The sequence below is a fragment of the Oryctolagus cuniculus genome, chromosome 10 (assembly GCF_051225735.1).
Source record: "Oryctolagus cuniculus isolate XC-2025 breed Fujian yellow rabbit chromosome 10, ASM5122573v1, whole genome shotgun sequence".
Classification (NCBI taxonomy): domain Eukaryota; kingdom Metazoa; phylum Chordata; class Mammalia; order Lagomorpha; family Leporidae; genus Oryctolagus; species Oryctolagus cuniculus.
In genome coordinates, this window is record NC_142876.1 from 91712305 (window position 1) to 91733906 (window position 21602).

At 44.7% G+C, this 21602-nt stretch overlaps 1 protein-coding gene across 28 annotated transcripts in view; it reads right to left on the bottom strand.

The window, feature by feature from the left end:
• The window catches only part of LOC149124337 (uncharacterized), a 605541-nt gene that overhangs the window by 183864 nt on the left and 400075 nt on the right, over window positions 1–21602 (bottom strand). Inside the window, exon 4 of one of the 28 annotated variants that reach the window (XR_016214262.1) lies at window positions 19258–19758. The exons of 22 other annotated variants lie outside the window; for them this stretch is intronic. Coding sequence is in view for 4 of the 6 variants with exons in the window: in XM_089305501.1 (XP_089161627.1) it covers window positions 20594–20662 (69 nt within the window). In the remaining 2 variants the exon portion in view is untranslated. Of the gene's footprint in view, window positions 1–19257; window positions 19759–20487; window positions 20663–21602 lie in introns of those variants that run through there. 5 more of the 28 variants (XM_089305503.1, XM_089305515.1, XM_089305501.1 and 2 more) reach the window with 5 other exon arrangements.

The window sequence follows — 21602 nt, forward strand, 5'->3', positions numbered from 1 at the left end:
TACCAACATTCAAAAGAGATTAGATTATCTCAAGAACAGGTGGGTGTTCTGAGTTAAGGAGCCACTTGTAACAGCAATCTGGCTGTGTATTTCTGTAGTATCTCTTGAGGTAGTACCTACGTGATGTGATAGCATTTTATTCAGCAACACAGAATCCTTGTGAAGTTTGTGGTGTCTCATCCATCATTTAAACAGCTCTTAAAAAAATCCCCCTCCTCCATAAAGACTTCTAAGTGAGAGAACATGATTTTCTCTGTCCTTGTTTTTCCTGGATCTGAAACGTACTCCTGGCTAATCTTTTTTCTTTCTATCTTTAAAAAAAAATGCACTAACCTTCCATGCAAAATGCTTCCTGATAGCTCTTCATATTCCTCAGCAGGGGTCCAAATTTATTTACATCAATTCTGTAGCATCCTGAAGTCTCAGGACAGGGACTATATCAACACGCAAATGATGCAAAAACATGGAATCTTGGTAAATTTGTAATGCATCATCATCAGCTCTATTTGTAAATCAAAAACAAAGCAACCAAGGTAGCAGGAACAGTGGATCTACAGGATCACAAACCACTACAAAGGAAATTTTTGAAATTCTTTGAGGCATTTCAGAGGAGCAAACCAGTCCAATTTTCAAGCCCTGTGTATTGGAGAAAAGTTTTTTTTTTTTTTCTTTCAGATTCTGTGTGTTCTAATAGATACTTCCCAATCTCTAATTTATAGAGGCCCATTTTTGCTTGCCTTTTTACTCTATGCAGCCCTGGCCAACTTCAAAGATTGATGAAATCTGAGAGTGGTATTAGATTTAACACCATTTCAAGATGGGCTTTAAGCTGAGTGTGAATGAGTTGGACAGGAAAGGAAATAGAAAGGAAGAGAAAGGTTCTGCAGAGGCAACTTTTGGCCTTACAGCAAATTGAAATATTATTATTGCAATCCCATCCAGAAATCTCAGGGGAGGCCCATGCTGCCCCACAATCATGCTACCTCCCATGCTGGTATCTGAATAAAGATATTTGGGGGCGGAATGGATTTTATGTTTATGAAGCACACAATCAGAATGAGAAATGCCCTGAAATCAGGACCCATTTGAGAGAGGGCTCCCTGTTTATCATGCATGGGATATTTGGGCTGTGCCACATAGAAAAACCAGTAATGATGGGTTAGCATTTCAGAAGTTACTTCCCTCCAGAAGCCAACTCCACAGTAGAAGGGACCACTTTCAGAATACGGGTGACCATTTAATGGTTTCTCACTTCACCTTTAGGAGAATCATCCAAATCTTGCTCAGATTCCATCAGAAACCAAGTTTTAAGTACATAGCTAAATAAAATATGCATAAAATGAGACGCTCAAAACAAGATCAAAAGAGCTAAAATGTTTAGAAGCAGTGGTTGACAATTTGCAATGCAAAGAAATAAGAGTTCAAAAATATGGCATCTTTAGTGGGACAAAAAGTAATGTCCGATATAAATTCATTTTTGTTAGCTTTTATGTCTAGACATTGAATAAAGTTATTAGCACAAATAACCTTTTTAGATTCCTAAATTATGTCATTAAGACTGCAACACAGGCTTCCTAATAGGCATTTTAAAAGTATTTTTATATAATGTAGTTGAAAATAAAGAGCTATGAAGTCCCCAGGCCTGGGTTAGTACACTGGCTCAGCTATACACTCATTTAGCAGCTTCTGCAATTTATTTAACTTGTGTTTCTAGTTCCTCAACTGTAAAAAGGGGATGCTGTTCTCTATTTCCCAGAGTTGTGAAGATTATAGAGTATACATGTAAAGCATTTACTATGTCCCAGATACATGGTAGGTGCCCCACAAAATCTATTCCAATCACTGTCATAGATTGAATCCTCAGATTATCCTTATTCTTTCTTATCTGATTTTTGCAGCATGCAAAATTGTTTTTAAATCACTCCGGAATTTTTAAAGATCCCTCCAGATCCATGGGTTCTGCACCCATGAATTCAACCAGCCGCAAATGGAATATTTTTCTTTTTTAACTTGCATCTCTATTTAACATACACAGTTTTTTCTTGCCTTCTATTCCCTCAACAATACAGTTTGACAGCTACTTACACTGTATATTACATTTATATTTTATTAGGCATTATAAATAATCTAGAGACAAGTTAAAGTATACAGAACAATGTGTGCAGGTTATATGCAAATATTTGACCATTTTTTATGAAGGGTTTGGGTATCTATAGATTTTGATATCTTGAGGCAGTCTGTCTCCTGAATTCAACTTCCACAGATATTAAGGGATGACAGGAATTCTTAAATTTATCTTCCACTACTCTTCTAATGTACAATGAAGGTGAAGAAAGACTCATAGTTGATATATTTTGCCTCTTCCATCATTTTCCCTCCTCATCATGTCCTTCTGGAAGAACTGATGGCAACTGATGTGTGGGTGGCTTCTCTCATATTTGGGTCGAGTCAGCTGCACTTTTGACAGGCAACTCTACATGTTCCTCTCTCCAAGGCACTCCTGCAAACTGATAGCCAGACCCAAGGGCTTGATCACGCTCAGGTTTTATACCTTTACTTATGTATTTTTTGAACATGGGGAAAGCAGAGTATATTGTCATTTATATGGTATGACTCAGTGAAACAATATTTCTAACTAAATACCAAGTGTTCTGACACCTACACAATTTTTATACTCTGTTTTAATTTCCCTTTAGGGAGAGTAATGGTGAAAATATATTGTTTCTCCTGGAGACACATCACTTCTTGTTTTTGCTCTTTTTTGAAATTAGCAGTCATTATTTATCAGTGCTTAAATATCTCATGAATTTATAAGGATATATGAAATTCAAATTTGAGACTACAGAAATTGTATCTGAATTTTCCTTGATTACATCTCTATAGATCTTATACTGTACCTCAGTATAACAATGCTAATATCATCAATATTATTCTTTCAAATTGTTACACCATTCTTACATTGTCCCATTCTCTCATTTCATGCTTGTATTATGTGTGCATTGTCAGATCATAAAGCCAATGTTAACATAATCTTTCCCATTTTAGTCACAGAACTACAAGTAAAAAAATTAAATGCCTTCTTTCAGTTCTTGTATTGATATCTCCAGTCATTTTTATTCTCTACTAGATTCTTTTTTAATAAAATAGGGAGGGCCCCTGCCACCTACATGGGAAACCCTGATGAAGCTCCTGGCTCCTGGCTTTGGCCTGGCCCCATGCTAGCTGTTATGGCCATCTGGGGAATGAGGCAATGGATGGAAGATCTCTCTCTCTCTATTTCCCTCTCTCTATTTAACTCTTTCAAATAAAGAAATAAATTTTTTGAAAAAAAAAAAAAAACATGAGAAAACTATTATGTGAGTTCTTATTTAATGGTTATCACTTATGCTCTTTATAGAGTATAGTATATATTAACTCTTCTACCCTCTTTACTCTATTTTCTTCCATACTAAAGTGTTGCTGTCAAAAAGTCTATTAAAATCTAATAGTCTTTCCCTTGTTAGTCAAGGGCTTCTTTCCTCTAGATATGAAAAGTTTTCAATTTCAAACATTTTGTTGGAATATATATCTTGCTGGTTGCTATTGAAAAGCATACCTTTTTAAGTTTAAACTTCATTTTTTTATGTTAAATTATTTTTTAATTCCAGCAAAACAATTCTTAATTATACTTTTAGTGTCTGCTCTATTCCTTTGCTTTAATTTTCTTTTTTCAGCAATTACCATTATCCATATATTGGATCTTTTCTACCTATCAACAATATGTGTCAATTTCCTGTGATTTCTAGCTTTTATTTCTTTATGATTTTATAAAACTCCCTCCTTTTCATTTCCTTTTTCTAGGCATAATATTGTGTTTATTGACTTGATTGTTCAGTCTAGTTGGACACTATTTTTAAAATGATTTTTTTCTAATTCTTTTTTTTTAAGATTTATTTATTTGAAAGTTGGAGTTACACAGAGAGAGAAGGAGAGGCAGAGAGAGAGAAAGGTCTTCCACCTGCTGGTTCACTCCCCAGACGGCTGCAACACCCGGAGGGGTACCGATTCGAAGCCAGGAGCCAGAAGCTTCCTCCAGGTCTCCCAGGTGGATGCAGGGGCCCAAGGACCTGGGTCACCTTTTACTGCAGAGAGATGGATTGGAAGAGGAGCAGCTGGGACTAGAACCAGCGCCCATATGGATTGCCGGTGCTTCAGGCCAGGGCACTAACCTGCTGCGCCACAGCGCCAGCCCCATTTTTTTCTAATTCTTACTCGAGCTCTGACACCTAATCCAGATTTTCTAATTTTGACTTGCATTATTTTTTCATGTTATATCATTTTCTTAATGTGTTTCAGATTGCTTTGAAGTAGAATATTGTAATTTTGATTTGTTTTTTGAGTAACTGCTTCTGGCATGTTTCCATCATCCATAAGGATAACCTCTATTCGTTCATTAATTCGATTTTTCAAAAAACTCTGTATGAATTTTCACCTGGATAATTCTCTTTTGCTCTAAACTTCTAGAGGGAAATTTCAATCAAGGAAATGTTAATAAAAGTATTTTTAACTTCCAGATCTTTTTCAGCTGTTTCAATGCGGTACTAAAAACGCAATAGCCAGGGTTAACACACGGCCTAGCAATTAAGATGTCGCTAGGCGCATTCACTTCCCATATCAGAGTACCTGGTTTCAAGTTTCAGATCCACTCCCAAGTCCAGATTGCTACTAGTATACCCTAGGAGGCAGAAAGTAAGGGCTCTAGTACTTGAGTCCCTGTCGTCCACATAAGAGACCTGGATTGAGTTCCTGGTTCCCAGCCCCTGGTTTCATCCAGGTACAGCCTGTTGAGGGCATCTGAAGAGTGAATCTGAAGTGAAATCAAGCAAACTAAGGCAGCCTGCTTTTTGTGATTGTCCATCTCCAATTCTCTCTTCCACTTTGATCTAGAACTTCTTCTGCTGCATCTATTGTCATTATCCTATTAAACTTTGATTCTATCCCCAGCACTGAAGAGGCCTATCCTGGAAGGACAGTAAGGGGTCAGCTTTCAAGAGTTCCCAAGACAATACTGTTCCAGTTCCTTAAGCCCTGCCAAGCACACCCTTCTTAAGAGAACCAGCAGGATTTCCAGATTTAGCTGCCTTTTTTTTTTTTTTTTTTTTTTTTTGGACAGGCAGAGTGGACAGTGAGAGAGAGAGACAGAGAGAAAGGTCTTCCTTTGCCGTTGGTTCACCCTCCAATGGCCGCCATGGCTGGTGCGCTGCGGCCGGCGCACCGCGCTGATCCAATGGCAGGAGCCAGGTACTTCTCCTGGTCTCCCATGGGGTGCAGGGCCCAAGCACTTGGGCCATCCTCCACTGCACTCCTTGGCCACAGCAGAGAGCTGGCCTGGAAGAGGGGCAACCGGGACAGAATCTGGTGCCCCGACCGGGACTAGAACCCGGAGTGCTGGCGCTGCAAGGCAGAGGATTAGCCTAGTGAGCCGCGGCGCTGGCCTAGATTTAGCTGCCATTTTAACACGGGTCTGCTGTGCATTCCAGTTGGTTCCTTGGGCTCTCCTTTTCCCAGACATGTGAGATGTCTTTTGTTCTCTTCTGTTCACTCTCAATTAGGCTGAGCCCTTCTTGTATTTGAGGCTTTAATGCACAGCTTATTGCCTGGTTTCGGTCCAAAATCAGGACTGGTTTTGCTAAGGAATCTCACTTTATGTGAACATACATAAAGATCCAAACATTCCGCTACCACATGTCTTGACTCAGGAGCTTTAACCAGCAGAGGTAACTATTATTGCTCTGATCTACCATAAAGCAGAGTTTTTGAAAGAAAGAAAACAAATGAGGAAGAGTGAACCTGAACTTGCTCGCAATGTTACGTCTGTTTTTCAAGAGGGTGCAGGTGGTCCCTGAGTTTTCATGTTATCAAAACTATATTGGGAGGCCACAGGTGTGGAATCCACACAAAAATTAAGGAAATGTTTTTCATTATGCAGTGATATTTGCAATTGATCCCTGAGGCCTCTTTGTTGTCTCAACTCTATTTTCCACCTTAAACCCCAGTGGATGAAATGTTGTCAAGCACTGAGAATGCTGAGCATGGCCCCCAATATCGGATTCTAAATGGCACAGCCAGGACCCGCCCTTTGGGCAGGGTCTGTGTTCTGGGCACTCTGCTCCTGTTCACAGTGAGGGCAGGTGCTTTCCTACGTGGGAATCGTTCTGCAACTCTTCATTGACGTACAAAGTGCAGAGAGTGTGAATTACTCTACTGGACTAAAAACATTAACCAGTGCAAAAGAAATACCATCAGATGTCTCTGTACATTCCATGGTTGTGAAAAAACAGGAAAGCATACGAAAAGCGGTACTGAGATAAAAGCAGATGAATTTCAAAATTATAATTTAAAAAAATAATTTAGCCTGTTATTATTAGGTCTTCAAAAATGAATTATTTATACTGTGCAGAGTAACTACTATTGACAAATTAAGGGATTGTCAATAATCTCCAGTAGCCTGTGTGGCTCAATCACATGAATCTCCTGCAGCAGCTCTTCAAGTGGGACAGCAGCTTGCAGGATTCAATGTCTCTTGTGTTTCTCCTGAGAATTTCTGAGCCAGCCCACTCCCAGGCGGAGAGCACTTGCTGTGGCTCCTCTCTCACCCCTTCTTGTTCACTATCCTGCCTGAAGAACAAAACCTATTCATTAAGGAATGATGCCAAACAGAAGTAAAGTAAACATATTCTTTGCTTATTTCTTTTTAAAAACATGTATTTATTTGAAAGGCAGAGTAAATCAGAGAGGGGGAGTGATGGATCTTCCATTCACTGGCTAAGGCCAAGACTGAGGCAGGTTTAGGCAAAGAACCAGGAACTCTGGCTCTCCCATGTGGGTAGCGGGAATCCAAGCACCCAAGCCATCATCTGATGGTTTCCCAGGGGCATTAGCAGGGAGCTAGTTCAGAAGCACAGTAGCTGGGTCTTGAAGCAGGCACTCTGATACGGGATGCCAGCATCCCAAGTGGTTACCTAACCTGCTCTGCCACAGTGCCTGCCCCTGCTTATTTCTTTTAAAAGTAAATTGCATCATGATAATAAGTAGATCTTGACAGGGATGATGATAATTTCTATTGTTACATCAACTACTTATGAGCCTTTAGATTGGAAACAATCTAAAGCTCACGGGAAAATGAAATTCAAAGTAATTAATTTTGGTACAAAGACTTTTGAAATCCATGCAGTTTTTATTTAATATATATTTTCCATTAACTCTGATATGGACTCCTTGTAAACATCATTTTTAAATTGTTTCTGTACCAAAATAAACTTGTCTTTTAATTCAATTTTTTCCATGAACTTTTTCAAAACCTGGAGGGAGGGAGGGAGGGAGGAGGGGGGGAGAATGCATGAATGCACACAAACGTGTGTGTGTGTGTGTGTGATTGTGAACAGAGAGAGGCTTACAGAAACAGAAATAACCACATAGATACAGACATCCAAGTCTAAATCTCTACAAATAACAAACTCATTCTCATGGCTTACAACAGAAACATCATTCACTGACTATCAGAGATCAACGTGGAGCTGCATCCCAAGTTTTGAAAGGAAGAAAATCATTTAAAGACCCTCTGCCTAGAGGCCACATTGTTCAACCTAAAGGACCTCCCGGGAGAAATATGGCCTGCACCCCTCTGCTGTGGTCCGAGCATGGTAGATAGGAATCACACACAACTAAAGTGACGGGGCCATTCCAAACCCAAGATGATCAAAGCCCGTCCAGCACATCTCCGTGCTGCCCACGTTATCTTCTCCCTGACACTGGTCTGGGGGTCACTTAGCTGTTCAACAGCTCCCTCCGTACATCTCCCTATTTCTGCCTCTGTACAAGTCACAAACCTGCATCCATCTCCCAACACCTGCTTTGCTGCCCTCTCTGCCCATCCCTGATGAGTCAGTGTGGCCATGCCAAGGCGGCATGAGGGAAAGGTCACTTAATTTTCGTCTGCAAAGCCACATCTCCTGCACTCCCTGTAATTACCAACCAATTTTACATAAATAGCAAAATTAAGTCCCATTATTCTCATTTACCACAAAATTAGTGGAATTAATTAAACATGGAAAAAGGGCCCCTGCCTGCCAAATCACTCCTTCCAACAGATAGAAACAGATTCTGGAATTACATGCAGACAGGCTGAAAACTCAGCACAGCACCCAGAAACCCTGCAAAGCGAGACGATCACAAAGATTTTGTAAGTGGGGCAAATCCCTAAAGCACAAAGACGTTCCTGACAGGGGAAGCACAATCTTCCTTCCAGAAATGCACCCAGCATCGTCACAGCGCAAGGTATGAGCTCCCAGTTCACTGCCCTCTCCAGAAGCTGTGGTCTGTGCTGGCTTTGAGTCTGAGCAACCCAGAGGAAAAGGCTAATGTAAGATGTCCTTCGAATTTAGATTTCTCGCAGGAATTTCCATTCCTTAAAGGAATTTCCCATGGACAAATGAGTCCATCTAAACTGCAAAAGTCAATTACAGGAGCACCCATACTTCTGTATGAAAGGCCATGAGTTCAAGATCAAATTCCTGAAATCAATGTGAAGCAGACAGGGAAAAGGAGGGAAAGTGGGATTTATGAAGTTTCACAATTTTTGGTATTTGTTCAACAATGCTTACAAAGTTTATAGGGGGCGCAGCTGGTAAAGCCGCCACCTGCAGTGACAGCATCCCATATGGGCGCAGGTTTGAGTCCTGGCTATTCCACTTCTGATCCAGCTCTCTGCTATGGCCTGGGATAGCAACGGAGGATGGCTCAAGTCCTTGGGCCCCTGAACCCACATGGGAGACCCAGAAGAAGCTCCTGGCTCCTGGCTTCTGACTGACGTAGCTCCGGCTATTGAGGCCAACTGGGGAGTGAACCAGCAGATGAAAGACCCCTCTCTCTCCCTCTCCCTCTCTCTTTCCCTCTTTCTCTTTGCTTCTCCTTCTCTCTGTGTAACTCTAACGTTCAAATAAATAAATATATCTTTTTTTTTTGACAGGCAGAGTGGACAGTGAGAGAGAAAGACAGAGAGAAAGGTCTTCCTTTGCCATTGGTTCACCCTCCAATGGCCGCCGCAGCCGGCGCGCGATGGCCGGCATACCGCGCTGATCCGATGGCAGGAGCCAGGTGCTTCTCCTGGTCTCCCATGGGGTGCAGGGCCCAAGCACCTGGGCCATCCTCCACTCCTGGGCCACAGCAGAGAGCTGGCCTGGAAGAGGGGCAACCGGGACAGAATCTAGCGCCCCGACCGGGACTAGAACCCAGTGTGCCAGTGCCGCAAGGCGGAGGATTAGCCTAGTGAGCCACGGTGCCGGCCAAATAAATATATCTTTTTTAAAAAAAGTTTAAACTGTTTCATAAACTGAAAAAAAATTCAAAAATAAGAAAGACCAAAAGTTTCTTCAAAGAGTCTCCAGATTTTCTTGCAATTAATTTCATTACAAACAATGAAATACATACTATTTTTTAAGCAACCCCCAAGATGATATCCCTTTTATTAATGATACCCTTATACCAATAAGATCTCCATATCTTTGTTAATGAGGTTTTTATTGTTCTTTTATATTTATCTTGCACTGAATTTTTGTCTTGGGAACCCTGCATTATGTTGCCTCGTGTTGTTCTAGGTAAGGATGCAAACATCCACCCAAGTTTTGCTGTAAAAATGGCTCCTTCCGGCAAAGTGAAAGCAATTGGAACTTGGTTTAATTAGCTTCCTTCAGTAAATATGCCATTATTCTTACCGCTCCATGCTGGCATTATATTTACAAGGGAAAGATAGCAATAATTATTTTGGGTTGTAGTTAGTCAGTATTAGTTAATGCCGGAGCGTAATTGAGAGAGAATTAAGACAAATGTAGATTAAGGGTACAAAACACAGGATGAACGAGCATCCATCCGTGGGAACATAAACTTGACCTGTTTCTTGGGTATGGATTGGGAATGCAGCATAGAGAAGCAACAAGTTCCCTGTCTGGAACAAACTGCGCAAGGAGCATGTGCATTCTATGTGTCCACATTTGAATTGTGCACATGTGGGGTTTTCTACTAAGTATGTTCATTTCCAGGCCAGCTCAATATGCTTCAGAGGTGCTTAAAGTCCCATTGACTTGGTGCAACCCAGGGACAATGATACCCCAGGACTTGCTTGGCTAGGGAATCACCTTGCTTCCCAGTGGTGGCGTGTGTGTGTGTGTGTGTATGTGTGTGTGTGTGTGTGTGTGTGTGTGTGTGTCTTCACCCAACAGCACTCCATGGGCATGCTCCTTTGGCAATATGATTGTATAGGAAGCAGGTCTCCTGCCTTTCCTGCCACAGGCTCCCTCTTAGCTTGAAGCCATACCTGCCCTCTTACCACCCTGAGGGCAGCTCACCACCTGGACAACCACCCCTGGGAACTGGGATGTGGGACTACAGCTGAAGGCCGAGGCAGAGAGAAAGGACACTAGTCACAATCCCATTTGCAAAGTTTACAGGATTCCTAGGCAGGCCTCAGCTCTATACCCTGGGTCATTAACAGACAGGTGCCTTCACCAGGTAGCTATCTTCACTAGTCAGCCCTTCTGACCAATATCCACCAGCTATCTAGGGATAGAGGATCTTTGCTCTACCAAGGGCCATTTGAATACTTATAACACCACTCAAGGGCCATACAAAATCAACTGAAAATTAGCCTGCTATAGATGTACTAAATATCAGGTCCCGCCTGCGGTTGCCATGGCAGAGCCAGACCAAATGATTTTGGAGGCCTTATAAGGCCCCACATTCCCCTCTCCTGATAACGAGGTGTTTTAAAATTCCAGTGTTAAAGAGAAAGGTTGGTGGTGCAGGGGAACCTGAAATGTACACCTAACCAGTATCTCCTCCAAATGGGAGAACCAAAAGTATGTGTGGAGATAAAGAGCACAGAGGTGGGGGAGACTGGAGTAGAGAGACAGGGGGTGGCAGGGAGAGGAGTGCAATGGAAGGAGTCCTAAGTTAAAGCTACAGGAATGTTCTCTACTCCCAGGCCAGGACTGATGATCAAGCCACCATTAGGGTAGAAAGCAGGTACCCTTGGCTTCTGAGCAGAGAGGAGTGCCTCACTCAAAAAAGTCAGAAGGCAATTCGAGAGAGATGTGCATCTCGCACGCCCCTGCACCTGCCAGTCAGAGCCCTGCAGTAATTTAGAAACATGGACTTCTCTTGGGGTAGTGAGTGGGTCCTTAACACCAGTGCGGACTGCAGTGTGGTGTGGTGGCAGCATGGGGTGGATGCTCAGAGGCACAATCTCCCTCAGAACAGCTCAGAGGGGTGGAGAAGGGGACACTGAGAAAATGCTCTTAGAAGCAGAATCTCCCATCAGTGAAGAAGCTGCCGGGAAATCAGGGACAAAGAGGTGAAGACACCCAGGTGATGAGAAGGTGAGGGCCACTGACCCAGTGACGGTATCAGCGTACTTGCTCTGGAATCCACTGCTGCTTGCTAGCTGTGTGGCTGCAGAGACCCAACTAAGCCTCTCTGGGCTTCACATCACTCATCAGCAAAATGGTCATGAAGAAGAGTTCCTGCCCAGTAACATGGTGGGATTTTACAGATTTCCTTAGGTGGTAAGGACTGAGGCACTGTCAGGTGCTGCTGCTGCTATTACTTGAATACACAGTCGGTCCCCGTCTTGCCTTTACCTGCACTAGCTCACTGGGACGTGTTAAAACTGGAGCAGCGTGAATATCTAAGTAATAGGGACCAGTTACCGTGTTTGCATCTTAGACAATGAATGTGCTGTGATTTAGCTCTCTCGTCAGCGCTTGTCTGGTGATGCTCTTACTTCTGTGAACCCTGAGGCTACTGAAAGATTCCCCAGATGTGCCAGGACAATCACTATGCATTCCTGCATTATGCTGTTGTCCTGTGGGTTAAACAAGACAAAGGATGGAAACTGCTTAGTTTCCAGCAACATTTAATAAGGAGCACCTAGCGTTTCTGCCACTTCCCTTACCAGTACATTTACAGCAATAACAATGCTGTCCCACACTTTAAGTGGGAGGATCCAAAACATATTCTAACAGTCTGATGCCGAAGAAAAAATGAGCTTCTATGTATCTCTTTCCCAAAATGGGTTAAAGTCTGCTTTTTAATAAAAATGTTCTCCTTTGTAAAAACAAAATAATGAACCCAAAATACTCTTTAAATTCCAATGCATATTCCATTTCTGTCTTCAAGAAAGATGCAAAGAGGGAGGGAAGGAAAGGAAGGAAGGAAGGGAGTAAAGGAGGGAGGAAGGGGAGGAGAAAGAGAGAGAAAAAAGAAAAAAAAGAGATAAAAGGAAGGAAGGGAGGGAGGAAAGAAGCAAGAAGGAGGGAGAAGAAACAGAGAAGGACAGACAGACGGACAGAAATGATCCCTTCTGACTTGTGATATCCAACACACCCTGCCCGCCACATTTTATATTCAATGTTCTGCCTCTCATCCATTGTGAACCTCTGGCTGGAACAGGATAAATTCTGCCATCTGCTGGCCTCTCCTAAGAACTGCTTGGGGGGGGGGAAGTTGCCCACAGACCTCAAACACCGTAGAGGAGCTGTCAGCCTAGTGGTTTGAGATCCACAGGGCACGGGGTGGGGGTGGGGGTGGGGGTGTGTGTGGCCATGTTTGGGATCCCTGGAAGGGCACAGCCTGAATTGCGCTGCCATGTTGCTGTGCACGTGGCCTCTGGCCCTGGCATGTCTGCACAGTCCTTGCCTTTGCAACAGCACAAATAAATGGTGATTCTGCAGGGAGCAGGCCTGAGGCACCACATGCTGTGCCCCATCCATCCTGGTCTCTGCTGGGGGCTCGGACACCTGCAGGCTCCAGATATTGTCTCCTGCCTCCTTTCTCTCCTGGGGAGAGCTGCTGCAGAGGGTGTTGGCCAGCCTCTTGTGACAAAGGGCCTCAGATTGCCAGGGCTGTGGAGCCACAGAGAGGTGCGGAGTGTGACTGAGGGCCCAAAAGGTTACATCCGATCAGTCAAGAGCTGTGCAGCACCTCTCCATCAAGGCACATCAACACGTGCCTCATGTTCTATGGCACAAACTCTTTTTGTGAAACAAATTCACCATCATTGTGTGAATCAGTGAACTTGAGTTTCATTGTATTCCATATTGTTAAACACAGATAACACCATTTTTAAATTTTCATTTTATCAAAAATCACAGAGATAGAACAATATTCTATCTGCCTATTCATGCCCCGAATGCCCACAACAACCATGGCTGGGCCAAGGTGAAGCCAGGAGCCAGGAATTCAAACTGCAACTCCCATGCAGGTGACAGAGACCAAACCATCCGAGCCATTACTTGCTGTCTTCCAGGGTGTGCGTCAGCAGCAGGCTGGACTGGGAATCAAGCAGGACAAGCAGGTGAAGCAGACACGCCACAACGTGGAGGGCAAAGGGCATCTCCAAGAACAACGTCAAAAACAAAGTTTAAGTACAGTGAAGAAGTAAAGGATCCGATGTATTTTAGTAGGAAGGTTTAGAGTAAGTCCATGACAAACTGATTCTAAAATTTCACCAACAGTGAAGGGAAGGAAGACCTCCTCCGCAGCTTAATGCCACCTTTAAGCTTGATTTCTTGAGATTAGCCAGAAAAAATTTGGAAATGAATCACTGAATTCCAAGAAGCTAGGTCAACCGGCAGATCACGCATCTTGGGCTTATCCTGTTTCTGAAAATAGGCATTAAAACTGCAGCAACCTGGAAAAAATACAAGTTCAGGTAGAATTTCAAATGACAGCCTTCAGGACATGCCTGGCTGTAGGGGGAGGGCAGCTGCCAGGGGTGCGTCCCTTTGTCCACTGCTGCCTGTGGTCTCCAGCTAGCTCCTCCAGGGCTCCCCGGGCTGCACAGGACAACAAGCATTTTTACTCGGCTTGGGGTGGAAAATGACTAACATTTTGCCTGGATTTTCAGGACAACAAACCCAGAGTCTAAGTAATGAGAGATGGTCGTATTTGGGCCAGAGGCAAAGCAACAGCCCACCCATTTGGGGAGTCTCCAAGGCAAGAGTGTGTCCGTGCTGGTAATATAAAATCAGACGAGAGTGTTCCCTGTCCTTACCTCCTCTTTGCCATCATGGAGGAGGAGTCAGGACTTCAGCAATCATGGCTCAAATTCCTCCCCACTTTTAATTAACTCTGGTAAAAGCCTTCATCTTGCTTTGTGTTTCTTTTCCTTTACATAAATGTCCCAAGGGCAGAGCTCAATTAATCTCCTCTCCCCAGGTGCCTGGACTATTTTCTCAAACAACCCCAGTCCTCTCTAAGTGTGTACTAAATGACTGAATTGCCAGATTATCACAATTTGTATTGTCTCCCACAAAATTCCCTCTGGCAGTTATGAAAGGTTCAGTTTCTCTGGCCTCAGCAGTCATTCAACATCAACCACTGAGTGAATAATTTACTCGTCTCACCCACCCTATAGCTACAGGGGACCTAGTAGGTGCCAGGTACCCCATAGGACTCTCCAGTTATAGCAATGAACAAAACAAAGAGCCTGTCTCCCAGAGACTGGAACAAGCATCAGACCAAGGGTCAGCAAACTTCCTACAGTCAGAGGTGTTGCAGGACACAGGCAGTCTCCGTAGCCTATTTCTTTTTGCCTTTTTTTTCTCCTTTTGACAACTGAAAATGTTAGAAGTGGGTGTTGGGCCTAGCAATTAAGATGCCCACCTTGGGGCTGCTGCTGTGGTGCAGCAGGTTAAGCCACTGCCTACAATGTTGATATTTCATTATGAGGACCAGTTCAAGTCCCAGATGCTCTGTTGTGTGTGTGTGTTTTTTTTTTTTTTAAGATTTATTTATTTGTTCTTTGAAAGGAATTTACAGAGAGGCAGAGGCAGAGAGGCGGGGGGTAGGGGGTCTTCCATCCTCTGGCCCAATCCCGGATGGCCGCAACTGCTGGAGTTGTGCCTATCCAAAGCCAGGAGCAGGAGCTTCCTCCAAGTCTCCCACATGGATGCAGGGGCCCAAGGATTTGGGCCATCTTCCACTGCTATCCCAGACCATAGCAGAGAGCTGGATTCAAAGTGGAACAGCTGGGACCAGAACAGGCACCCACATAGGATGTCAGTTCTGCAGACAGCGGCTTCACTCGCTATGCCACAGCACTGGCCCCAATGCTCTACTTTTGATCCAGCTCACTGCTAATGCACCTGGGAAAGAAGGTGAGGATGGTATAGTACTTGGGCTCCTGACATCCACATAGGTGCCCCAGATGGAGTTCCAGGCCCCGGCCTTTGGACTTGCCCATCCCAGGGCCATTGCAGCCATTTGGGAAGTGAACCAGCACATGAAGTCACTTTGCCTTTCAAGTAAATAAATCTTAAAACATAAAAAAGGTGCCTAAGTCTCCCATCAAACTGCCTATGTATGTTCCATTCCCAACTGCAGCTTCTGACTCCACCGCCAACAAAGCTGACCCTGACAGGCATTGGTGATGGTTCAACTGACTGGGTCCCTGTCTTCCTTGTGGGAGCCCTGGGTTGAATTCCTTAGCTCCTGGCTTTTGCCCTGACCCAGCCCTGGACACCACAGGCAATTGAGAAGTGAAGTGCTGTATGACAGTTCTCTTTGTCTTTCTCTTGCTCATCCTTAAATGAACAAAAACAACTTGTAAAATCCATTTTATTCAAGTATTTTTCAAAAACAGGCCAGAAGCCAAATATGCTCCTTTGGCCATACGTTTCTAACCCCTATGGAAAGACATACATTAAACAAATACATACCACAGCCAGTACACAAGCACATGTGTGGTATGCATTTAAGAGTAGGCTGCACAAGGGCATGCTTTTGGAGGGGTCTAGGAAGCTCTCTCACAGGAGTATAGGTCCAAGGGATGAGTTGGTGAAGGAGGAATGCCTAGCGGGACCTTGAATACGGGAACATGGGAGTGATATTCTGAAGGCAGACGGCCCACAGGAACAGGCTTTGAACAGCGGGGCTGAGCAGGAGCCTCATGCAACAGAGTCTTGTCAGCTACAGCAAGGAGACTGGCTGTCTTTCTAGGGGTCATAGAAGACTTTGAGGAGAGGAGTGCCTGGATCAGACCAAAATAGAACTCTTCCAGCTGTGTGTACATCCCGCCTTGGGGAAGTGAGATGCACAGAGAAGGAGGCCAGTTCATTATGGCTTCATGCTGTGAGATCAATTGTACCCTCTACCCTGAAACACACTGAAAGGCTAACCCCAGTAACGCAGCATGTGACCTTCTTTGCAAACAGAGTCGGTGCAGAGGTGATCAGTTCACTTGACGTCATCACAGAGTGGGACAGGCCTCTAATCCAACGTGACTGCTGTCCTAAGAAGGCAGCCCTGGGAAGGCAGACACCCAGGGAGAATCCCACGTGACAACGCAGGCAGAGGTGGGGGTTAGGTAACTGCAAGCCAAGAAACACAGAAGATTGCTAGCTAAGTATCAGAAGTTAGCAAGAAGGAGGGAATGATTCTCTGACATGTTTCAGAAGGAGCAAGCCCAGCCATCACCCTGATTTTGAACCTGCAGCTTAAGCCACTCAGTCTGTGGGACTTTGTCAGAGCAGCCTTAGGAACAGACCTTACAGAGGGTGATCATGGCACAAAGATGTGTAATAGCGAGGATACAAACTCATGGATTTGAAAAATACCTTTTAGGTTGAATCAAAATAACTTTCTAGCAGCTCAGATACAGAAAATCAAGAGAAGAAAAAGGGGCTCGCGCTGTGACGCAGTGGGTAAAAGCCGCCACCTGCAGTGCCGGCATCCCATGTGGGCACCAGTTCGAGTCCTGGCTGCTCCACTTCTGATTGAGCTCTCTGCTATGGCCTGGGAAAGCAGTAGAAGACGGCCCAAGTTCTTGGGCCCCTGCATCTGCATGGCAGACCCAGAGGAAGCTCCCGGCTCCTGGCTTTGGATCAGCATAGCTTCGGCCGTTGTGACCAACTGGGGAGTGAACCAGCAGATGGAAGACGTCTCTCTCTCTGCCTCTCCTTCTCTCTGTGTAACTCTGACTTTCAAATAAATAAATAAATCTTAAAAAAAAAAAAAAAAAAAAAAGAACAGGGAAAACTACTGAGAGTGATGATGCTCACCCGGGTACCAACAGTGGCTGCCCTTGAAGGAGGGCCTGCTTAGAAGGAATCAAGAGGAAAGAGCATTTCTGTATCCAGTCTACCAGCATATCCTTTGTCTTGGCAAAAGAGAAAGTACAGCTTTCATTACAGAAACAACAGAGTAGAAAAGTCAGTAGAAAATTAAAGGGATACTCCTGGGTCTGGCTCAAAGTCCGCCATGGATAGTGGCAGCCCAAAGATCAGGGAAACCCAGACAGCAGCCTGGCGGTGGGGTGTGGGGGTGGGGAGTAGACTGCGCATGGAGCAAGATTTCAGTTCAGGGCATAGGGCCCTAGATGCAGGGAGCGAAGTAGATGATGGGAAATCGCCCTCCCTTGGAGAAGTCTCCATGGGTTAATTTTTTTTTTTTTTTATTTTTTGACAGGCAGAATGGACAGTGAGAGAGAGACAGACAGAGAGAAAGGTCTTCCTTTGCCGTTGGTTCACCCTCCAATGGCCGCCGCGGCTGGCAAACTGCGGCCGGCACACCGCGCTGATCCGATGGCAGGAGCCAGGTGCTTCTCCTGGTCTCCCATGGGGTGCAGGGCCCAAGCACCTGGGCCATCCTCCACTGCACTCCCTGGCCACAGCAGAGAGCTGGCCTGGAAGAGGGGCAACCGGGACAGAATCCGGCACCCCGACCGGGACTAGAACCTGGTGTGCCGGCGCCGCAAGGCGGAGGATTAGCCTAGTGAGCCGCGGCGCCAGCTCTCCATGGGTTTAAACAAAAAGAAGGCAGAAAGGAAAAACACAGAGTGGCGACACTTTGGGAGGGCAGGAACAGGTGACCTCCACGAACATTGTCCTCCATGAGCCCTTTCGGGGCACAGGCCCTGCCTGGATTTGCTGCGCGCAGTAGGGACAGCCCTTGAGAGCCCTGTGTTCACTTTGGGCACCTCCTTCAGAGAATTCACACCTCCAGGGAATCACACCAGGGAAGGAATAAAAAGGCTGAATGTTATTTTAATTGAATTTGTTTTCAATTTATTTTCAGCTGTCTAGGGAAAAACCTTTTATACTCACATCATTTGATTCCTTTCTACTTCATGTCCATTATGCTCATAATGAGCTTTTAACGCATTAACGCGGCGGCCCTGTTTGCCGAAGAGTGATTCACATTGGTCAAATCAATAAATAGCCAAAGCATAAAAATACACCAAACTGAGACAATGACGGAGAGGGTAAATGGACACGTTGGGCTCCCATGTCCTTAAAAAGTGGAGACTACATCCCATGATCTTCTGAAGCCACAGAGGTCAGGGGGAATACAGAAAGTCCTCTGCTTCTACATTTCCATGCTCAAGTGTGTGCTGAGCCCCTGGAAGTAAATGTGGGAGGCCACGGGAAGCCCCTCTCCCAGCCATGGACATTTGCTCTCAGGCTGCCCATCGGCATTCCTTTGCAACTGTGTGCTGTGGTTGAAGCAAGATCACGTGATCAACCTATTTATGAATGTAAAGGATGAAGTCAGAATGCAAACATCTGTGGATTATTTTAGGACTCAGAGGAAGTGAGGAAGCGTGGCAACGTTCGCCACCTACACCCACAGGTCATATGTCAAACATCTTCACAGGTAACAATTATTGCTCAACTCTGGTGCATTCTTGGGCTTATGGAAAATAGGATCTGAGATTTAAACCTAGGAGTTACAAACGATGGATAAGACGTACCTACATCAGAGTACCTGGGCTTGATGACAGGTTCTGGCTCCTGACTTCCTGCCGGAATAGATCATGGGAAACAGCAGTGATGACTCAAATAATTGGGTTCTTGGTGCTGGCACTGTGGCGCAATGGGTTAAGCCACTACCCACAATGCCTGCATCCCATTTGAGCCCTGCTTAGAGTCCAGCTGCTCCACTTCTGATCCAGATCCCTGCTAATGTGCCTGGGAAAGCAGCAGAAGATGGCCCAAGTCCTGAGATTCCTGCCACTCACATGGGAGACCCAAATGGAGTTCCAGGCTCCTGGTTTCTAACCTGGCCTACCCCTGGCTGTTGTGGCCACTTGGCTAGTGAACCGGTAGATAGAAGATCTCTCTCTGCCTCTCTCTCTCTTTCTCTCTCTCTCTCTCTGCCTCTCTGTAACTCTGCCTTTCAAATAAATAAACCAATCTTTAAAAAAAGCAAATAATGTGGTTCTTGCTATGCACATAGGAGAACTGGCTTGAGTTCCTGGCTTCTGGCCTCAGTCCTACCCAGCCCTGGCTACCGCAGGTATACGGGGAGTAAACCAACAAATGGGAACTTGCTGCTTCTCTTTCTCTGTTTCTCTGCCTCTCAAATAAATGAATTTTTTTGTTTAAAAAGAAGAAAATAACCTTTTATACCATAACATAGGAAAGCACAGGAACATATTTTTAATTCCAAGAAGCTGGGGGATGTGCTCTGATACACAGCCCACACTTGGGACACAGAGGCAAACATGCTTTGGGATTCAGTTAATTCAGAACCTCTCCCATGCCCAGCTCTGCCAGGATCTTAGGCTCTACCAACTGAGAAATTGAATGAGGTCTAGTGTGGGAGCTTCCAAACCAGGTTCCAAGGAACACTGCTTCTCTGAAGTCCATCAGACGTTCCAAGAACAGCACCATGTTTGCTTCAGGAACTTCAGGCATCCTTTCTGCTCCTTATCTCTCTCCCATACTGCAAAGAACAGAGCATTATACTCTCTGAGTTCTACATCAAAGAACTTTTCCTGTTTTTGTTTACCTTGGAGTTTCCCATACTTGTTTAACAATAGTTTTTAATTAGTTTTTTTTTTTCAGTAATTAAAATAGCAGTTTGCACTGTGGAACATAGAAAAAAAAAGCAATCAAATGATCATTTTAGGAAAATTCACCGTCACAGCCCAATACAAATTTTCACATTCCATCACCTTTCTAACCAAACTGTGCCACCATTGTCTCCCCTGCACATGAGGACTTATAGGGTACATTTTGGGCCTTATGCATAGGACAAATATTATGGCAAATGGCAAAAACCTAGACCAAAGTAGCTCAATAAATGTTTATTGAGAAGATGCTGGGGGGCCAGCACCGTGGCATAGCAGTAAAGCCATCACCTGCAGTGCCGGCATCCCATACGGATGCGGGTTTGAGTCCCTGCTGCTCCACTTCCAATCCAGCTCTCTGCTATGGCCTGGGAAAGCAGTAGAAGATGGCCCAAGTCCTTGGCTCCCTGCACCCATATGGGAGACCTGGAAGAAGCTCCTGGCTCCTGGCTCCTGGCTTCAGATCAGCGCAGCTCCAGCCATTGCAGCCAATTGATGGAAGCCAGCAGATGGAAGACCTCTCTCTCCGCCCCTCCTTCTTTTTGTGCAACTCTTTCAAATAAATAAATAAATAAATCTTAAAAAAAAAAAAGCCGTTGGGGAGAAGTCACAGATCTGGGCATGCAAAATAGCAACGTCTGAAGAAGGCAAGCAAGAAGGCTTCAGGGATCCAAATACCATCCGCACTCCAGTCTCTCCCTCTTCTGGCTATTTCTTTGGTTCCTTTCTGCACAATGCCTCCACTCTCTCAAATGGCCAATGTTCATAGTTGGACAACTAGAGAACAGAAGTGAGACAGACTTGTAAAAAACCCAGGGAATAATTCCAGTCGGTTGGACTCATGGCCTAGACCTACCTTGACAGGCCCACCCAGATCTTGTGTCCACTGCTGAGGCTGGGTCCTATGATCAGAGACCCCTATTCAGACCATACAGCTGCAAGTGGGGAGCAAGGGCTCACTCAAGGAAGAGGGGAGCTTTGTTTGGATAAAGGGGAGTGTGTGCGGGGTTGACATCACATGCAGAGGAAAGGAGAGACTGCTGGTTCTGGGGGAGGAATCACTAGCACTCTACCTCCTCCTCCTTGCTCTTTGCATCAGCCAAGCCACATATAAGCTTGCTGGACAAAGCATCCCGCTGGTGGAGGTGCTGCTCTGGCACGCTGTGTGTAACCTGTGCCTGCCTCGCCCAGGAGGACTAATCGCCTTCGCGGATCCATTCCCTTACTGGTGATCCTGCTTGTAAAGTGCTCATTATGCTGCTTATGTCTTTTTTAAGTGGAGAGAAAGTGTGTTATCACACGAGCTCTCTTATTCCTGAGAAATTCTCTTCTGCCCAGACAAAGGGGCTTAAGTTTCTCCACCTCCCTTTGAGGTACTTCATTCTCAATGATGTGCTAATCAGCGCTGATTATACAAATCAGTTAACGATATCTCACTGACTTGGTTTGCCTAATTAAATCTTGGATTTCATATTTATTTGGCTTTTCTGGTTAATAAATATAGAAAAACATCTAACCAGCATGTTGACTTCTAATAAATCAGAAACAAGTGCCCTGGAAAAACGCAAATTCCTCATTGTGTTCCTGAGAAAGTCTTTTTCTGCAGAAAGACAAATACTGCATGTTCTCCCTTCTATGTGGCTAAAAATCAAAAGAAGTGGAGGGGAGATGAAGGAAAGAAATAAACCCTATGTGTATAATTTTTGCTGCAAATACA